The sequence below is a fragment of the Myotis lucifugus genome, unplaced genomic scaffold (genome assembly GCF_000147115.1).
Source record: "Myotis lucifugus unplaced genomic scaffold, Myoluc2.0 scaffold_22, whole genome shotgun sequence".
NCBI classification, from domain to species: domain Eukaryota; kingdom Metazoa; phylum Chordata; class Mammalia; order Chiroptera; family Vespertilionidae; genus Myotis; species Myotis lucifugus.
This window is the reverse complement of record NW_005871070.1, coordinates 2,918,873-2,925,402: the sequence shown is the minus strand read 5'-3', so window position 1 is coordinate 2,925,402 and position 6,530 is coordinate 2,918,873. Positions and strand designations below refer to the sequence as shown.

At 53.2% G+C, this 6,530-nt stretch overlaps 1 protein-coding gene across 1 annotated transcript; it reads right to left on the bottom strand.

The window, feature by feature from the left end:
- Positions 1–513: 513 nt before the first annotated feature.
- NKX2-8 (NK2 homeobox 8) lies at positions 514–2,105 on the bottom strand. The gene is made up of 2 exons (XM_006085819.1): positions 1,727–2,105; positions 514–1,070 (listed from the first exon to the last, which is right to left on the bottom strand). The coding sequence occupies exons 1-2, from the start codon at positions 1,881–1,883 to the stop codon at positions 514–516; spliced, it is 714 nt and encodes a 237-aa protein (XP_006085881.1). The 5' UTR covers positions 1,884–2,105.
- Between the last annotated feature and the right edge of the window lie 4,425 nt (positions 2,106–6,530).

Here is a 6,530-nt window from a genome sequence, read left to right as displayed (position 1 = left end):
GTCCCTTTGGGATAGAACCACCTCCCACTAACAGGGACCCCAGAGTTGCTTCTGCTTCCTCCCTCTCCCCTACCACCCTAAAGCCTTGTAGGTACTTTGACCCAACTCGGGGTGGGCCTTAATTCACCAGGGCACGGAGAAACACAGCTCCCACCTACGGTTCCTGGCAGGCGCGCAAGGGGGCCCAACCCTACACATTTTATTCTAGCACCACAAAGAGGAAAAATATTCTATTTCTTTAAAAAATAAGTTGCTACCCATACAAATAAGGTTCAAGCAATAAATTGTAGCTCTGAGCCTGGCGGACGACATGGGGACAGGGCGCAATCTTGGTGAAAAGTTCCTAACGCGCCGGCTGGTGAGAGCTGAGCAGGGATCCCGGCGCCAAAGGACATCGAGCCGGCGGGATGGTGAAGCCGGGGGAGCGCGCCAGGTCTGCGGCTCCAGCTGCTCTGGCCACAGAGCGCACTACAGAGTGTGGGGTAGCCCGGTGCCCGCGCCCCCGCAGCTGCCTCACCAGTTCCAAGAGACCAGGGCGGGGGGTGATAAGTGCTGGTAGGCGGGGAAGAGGCCGAGCGCCGAGCCGGGCCCGAAGCCGGCGTAGCCGGGCAGAGGGCAGGCGGCGGCTGGGGGCGCGCCGGTTTTGTCCCGGGCGACCAGGCCCACCTCGCTGCTGCCGCCGCCGCACGACTGCCCGTCGCGCACCAGCACCGGCACCACCACGCGGCGCAGCAGGCCTGGCGCGGCGCTCAGCTCCGCAGCTGCGGCCAAGTCCGGAGACGCCGCGGCCCCCGGCGCGCGCGTGCGCTTCAGCTTGTAGCGATGGTTCTGGAACCAGATTTTGACCTGCGTGGGCGTGAGGCGCAGGAGGCGCGCCAGCTGCTCGCGCTCGGGCGCCGACAAGTAGCGCTGCTGCCGGAAGCGCCGCTCCAACTCCAGCGTCTGCGCCTTGGAGAACAGCACCCGCCGCTTCTTCCTCTTCTCGGCGTCCGAGCTCGGAGACGCGGGCTGAGCGGGCGGCCGCGGCGAGGAGTCGGGCGGGCTGGTCTCTGGGCTGCTCTCGTCCGAGGCTGGGGACGCAAAGGAGACAGGGCCTGGTGAGGCGCCGGCCCTCTGCGCGCAGGCGGCTTTGCGCGCGCGGGTGCCGAGCCACTCTCCCGGGGCTTTGGGGGGGAGGCAGTTTCCTTCCCCGGGCCCACATTTCAACACCCATCTCTTCGAATTTAGTGACCTTTTATATACCACAACCTGAGACCGCGCCCCCACAGAAACCCATAGGGGCCCTCTTAAAACAAGTCCACACCGGTCGCCGGGCTGGCAGATGAATTTACCGCGAGCTCGCTCACCAGCACGGGCCACCTCCGGGTCGAGCGCGCCACGGTTGGCTGAGGTTTGCAAAGCCCTGAATCCAGTAGTAGGTCTAAGTTCGCCGACTCCCCCCATCCCACACGGAGGACTGGAGAGCGTGACCGTGTTTTCAGGCATTTAAGGGCCCTGTCTTAAATATTTACACACTCTGACCCCCTAGAAACAGAAGCCCAAGTACCTAGCGTGAGTGCCAGGCGCAGGGATCTGCCCTCAGGGTGTGCCGACCGAGGGATGCATAGCGTAAGGGTTTGAGGACAGAGCCTACGCTTTTAACACTGAGGAAATCCAGCCCCGCGTGGGCCGGGCGCTGGGTTCTGCGCGCCCCCTCCACCCTCGCAGCCGTCCTCCGCTCACTCACACGCGTAGGGGCCGCGCTCGGGTTCCAGCCAGGAGGGGCCGGGGCCGGGACCCGGGGCGCGCAGCTCGGGCTCCCGCCGCCGCAGGTGCTGCGCGTCCTGCTCGGGTAAATCCAGGAGCCTGCGCACGGTGAAGCTGAGGCGTCCGGCGGCGGTCATGGCGGAGGAGGGGAAGGAGGTGAGGGGCAGGTCAGGCTGGGAACCGAGGGGCGGCCCGGGACGCCGCTCCTTACTGGTGGGCGTGAGAGGCGCACGCTATGCGCAGGCTGCCTGTCTTACTATCGCGCTTACAGCGGAATCCCCGTCTATATAAACAGCTCTTCCCGCCCGGGATGCTTTGAAAGGCGAGGTCCTGGTCTCCAGGGTGTTAAGTACCTAAATGAGTGCTGGACCAAAGCCCGGCAAGCCCGGAAGGTGCCACCTCCGCCCCCTGCCCCGCCCCGTCCCCCGCCCCTCGGTGCCCGTTACCTCCCAGAGGCGGCAGGAAGCAACCCTCGGCATTAGCAATTCTGTCTGATTAGCCCAAAGTGGGGGCAGATAATGGGGATTGTTACCAGTGAATAACATCTTGGGTGGCAAGCTGTGGCCACCACCCGCCTGCCCGTCCCCAGCTTCCTCCTCCTCCTGGCTGACACAGGGCCTGGCCCCACGGGAGCTCCAGGGTGGGTGGGGGCGGCGTGGGTAGGTTTACGAGCACCCAGGAATTTATTCCCTGTTTGTTTATTCCTCGAGCTTGTTTGCTAGAGTGTTCGTTTCCCGCAATTATCCGGAAAGTGATTTACAAGACGGCGTTAAACTGGCGCGTTCTCTCTTCTCTTTTTAGCGGGGCCCCTCTAAGGACTCCGAGGCCAGACGTTTCAAGCGGGCACAGAGGAGTGGCCTGGCTCCACCAGCATCTGGGCCAATGGTTTTAAAGGCCGCTAGGAGCCTCCCCACACCCCAAATGTCCCCCACAACTTCAGAGGTGCAGGCGTAGGGAGCCCTGGCTCAGCGCCAGTTTCCCCATACTGGCCAAGCAAGTCATTCTGAAGTGCCGGACTCGTTGGCTTAGCCCCGCAGGGTGAGCCCAGGCCCGATTTAGAGTTCACGGGCGGAGGAGTTTGGCAGGGCGGCCCAGGGGGACCTTGCGGCGTTGGCGCCACCTGTGCACCCCGGCTCTGCACCCGTAACATAAGGCCGGGTGACGGGCATGTGGCCTCTGCCCCAGAGCTGGGCTCCCGCTCCGTCCCTGGTCAGTACTGGGACCAATCGGGAGCATTGGATGGCGGAAGAGACGGCCCTGCCTGGAGTTTCTCCAAGATCTAGTCCCCACAGCCCAAGCCAAGGAAATGGTCAGTGTAGAGGCTCAGAAGAGCCCCGGAGTGAACACATTTTGATGGCCCATAGTTCAGTCTATTGCTCAGCGAACGTACTTTCAGAGGCCTCTCCTCGGGCAGCCAGTGGTTTGGGTGTTCAGTTGTTAAATTTAGTGAAGGGCGTGGCGCTTCCGGGCCAGGTCCACCTGCGCTGAGCTCAGACCTGGCTCCGTTCAGTTGCCAGGGCACCACAGGGCCTGGCGCGCCCTTTGCAAGCAGCCTCCCGGTCAAGCGTGCCGGTGGCGCCCGGGGCTGCGCAGCGCCCTGGGTGGTCGGGCGGGGGCCAGCCCCGTACAGGACAACTGCTAGGCCGCGGACAAAGGGGAAATGGAGCTCGACGCCCCGGACCTGTTGGAAGCATTTGTTCCAGTCAAGATTTTGCATTTGTTCAGTCCGAAATAATGCGTGATTGACGCCTGCTCACAATGCACTTTAGCGCGCCGGGATAAATCAGAGTTTGTCCTGTGTTGTCATGGTTTTCAGTGGGGTTCAATGGGATTGGGAGCGCGATTGACTTTGCTGGCTGTCTCTCCGCAGCCCGGGCAATAGATTTATTAGTTATGTCTTTTTAAATAAGATTAAATTGAAATGACTTGGCTGTCGTCTCTGAGATGGGGAGAAGGGTACTGTGGGTAGACCAGGGGCGGGGAGGGGTGGCGGTGGAAGCTGGAAATCTGGAGCCCACCGCACCCTAAGCTCCAGCGTCCTAGAGGCTGGTCAGGCCCAGCAACCTCTGCCAGCCCATCTCCTGAGAGAGGCCGAAGGAGGGCACTGCCAAAGGCTGTCTGTCCCAGCGAAGCATTAGCACAGGCCTGAACCTCCAGACCTTGTCAGGCAGATGCAGCTCTGGGCTGGGAGTCGGTTGGCACCCAGCTCTGTCCCCAATCAGCCCTAATCACCTCCTCAATCCGAGCCTCTTTTACTTTCTCCTCTGAAACAGAGGAGACCAGATGTGATAACTTCTAAGAACCCTACAGGTTTCATGATGCACATCTCTGGAATTTTTCTAAAATAATCTTCATTGTATTCTGGAACTCCCATCCCAAGGACCCTGACTCCACATTCTCCACAATATTCTGGGAGAGCATGTGCCATCTTTTGAGTTTCCGAAGGACCCTCCACAGGAGTGGAGTGGAGTGGAGTAGATCACAATTTTGGAAAGAGAACCAAGTCAGGAGAAGCAAAGGAGGAATCTTTCCTGGAGTGACTGACCTCTCTTAGCCTTTTAATCTATTTAACATCCTAAGCCCACACTGACGTGTAGAAATAAGTAAATGGCACTCTTCAGTTCTTAAGAGCTCTTCAGCATCAAATATTTGCTTTTACTCTTAGTATGTGGCTCCCAAAGAGGAGATGCATCCCCCATCTTGCCTTGTACTCTGGGGAGGACCTAGCTCTGAGATTAGCTCCGAGTATTACTTCTAGCCTCGCCTTCCCTGACGTGGGAACAGTGTTCCCGGGCCCCAGTCTGTGTTTTGAATACCCCAGGGAAACTGTAGCTCCTGCTTCCAGATAGCACTGCATGTCCCTGCTTCTTCTGGGAGTCTCCCCTCCTTCATAGGTGCTTCCGTGCTAGTCCAGTCTTCCTCTCAACCCTGTGTTGGGGCTTTACTAAATTATCTCCAAGAGTCAGGGCCTGGGGTCTCCAGGAGGTTGTTTCATTTAAACTGTGCCTTCTGAAGAAGCAGGGGATAGGGGGGCAGAGAGCCAGAATTATTAGAGAAAGGTGCTTTGTTTATTGTCTCTTCACATCAGATAAACTCAAAGACATGGAAGGAAAACATTATTTTCATATTAGATCAATAGAAAAAAGTAGTCAAGACATTAAGTTTTATACATATTGGAAATGTCTATATGAATTGCCTCCAATTCCTAAGAGATTCTTAGAATCACAAATAAGTATCTAGCTGCATAGTCTTTCCAGATATTAAAATATTGTTTAGTGTTCTGGACACTTAGTTTGCAACTCAACATAGCTTGTGAATATTGTTATTTAATTAGATAAGTATTTGTTTCCCTGTAATTGGAGGGAGTTCATCTCAATCCCACTAGGATTTTTTAATCCTTAGGCATCTGTGCTATAGTGAATATATTTAAGCAGTCTGCCCTAATCATCCTTTCAAAAGTATTATCTGAGAAGATCAGCACTGCTGCGTGCTTAAGAATTTAAAACTAGAAATTTCTGAAATAAAACTAAAGTATCTTGATTTTTAAAAAATGATTGCATCCATATCTTGCGTCCTGTTTTTAAATCCTTCCATTTTGGTTAAGTGTTTCACAAAATCCTGCAAATCTATACAGTATTGAAGAGAGGCAACATTGCAAATTCCCCTTGATAGATGGAGGGCCCTCAACTGCCAGGACATTTTTCTTTGCCTCATAGCAACTGCTCGTCCCCTTTTAAAATCAGTATTCTGGTTAAAATAGCAAAAGGAAAATAAAAACGGGCTTTTGACAGGTCCAAGAAGTGAATGATCTTGATCAGCTTTAGGAGGGAAAGAAAAGGCAGCATTTAAAATCAGACATATTTGCCTTTCCTTCTGAAAACTAGTTGCCATGAATAAGTAAACATTTCCCCTTTAATGGCTAATAATCAATTGCTTGGCAGTGGTCCAGGCCTGGCTGCGATTTTGTCTTAGTTGTGCTGATGATACACACACACACACACACACACACACACACACACACACACGGAACAAGGAACAGCAGTTACTTTCAGACTGAGAATTTAGTACATCTCTAAAATGGGTTTCAGATTTTATTGCTTAATGTCAAACGACAAGATTTGAAAGTCAATTAAAAATATTGGCTTTACATGGACTTTTGTTGTTTTTGATCTCTAGGGAGAAGCTTTCCTGTATTATGTTCCTCTAGTTGTTTAGGTATATGCATGAAAACAAGGGGGTAGTATGGTTCAATGAATTTAAAAGTAAATGTGTTGATTCAATATCTGTAGTCTCCATTTCCTAAAAAACAGCAAATAACTTTCATATTTTTTACTTAGTTTATTCGTTTATTAACTATTTCTGATCTTCCCCCTACCTTACCTTAGCTATAATAAAGGTAGCTGTGGAAGCATGGGATGCGAGTTGTCAGAATAAACATAACAACTCACCTTGATGGGGGTGCCAAACATTAATTGTCCAGAGCTGAACTTCTCATTTTTGTCTAGTCTTTTATTTTTTAAGGTACTAATTTATATTCCTTTGCTTGACTGATATAAATATAAAGCATATAATGTAGGGTCCTTATTGATGTTTACACAAAAAAGTCACATCTAATGTCGCATATAGACTCTGACAGAGTAGACTGACTCCAGAACGTAATTGTTAATACCTGCCCCAGTACCTCACACGGGCCTGCCTACAACACATACCTACATCCAGCAGCACTTCAGTTCAAGCCAGCTGTTATTTTTTTTCTTAAATTACTCAAAATGAAGCTCCCATTT

What these genes read in the sequence shown, in the direction of transcription:
- NKX2-8 (XM_006085819.1), bottom strand. Translation starts at nt 1,883, where the DNA reads ATGACCGCCGCCGGACGCCTCAGCTTCACCGTGCGCAGGCTCCTGGAT. An exon ending in CGAGCGCGGCCCCTACGCGT is followed by an intron (nt 1,071 to 1,726) that starts GTGAGTGAGCGG and finishes TTGCGTCCCCAG; the next exon opens with CCTCGGACGAGAGCAGCCCA.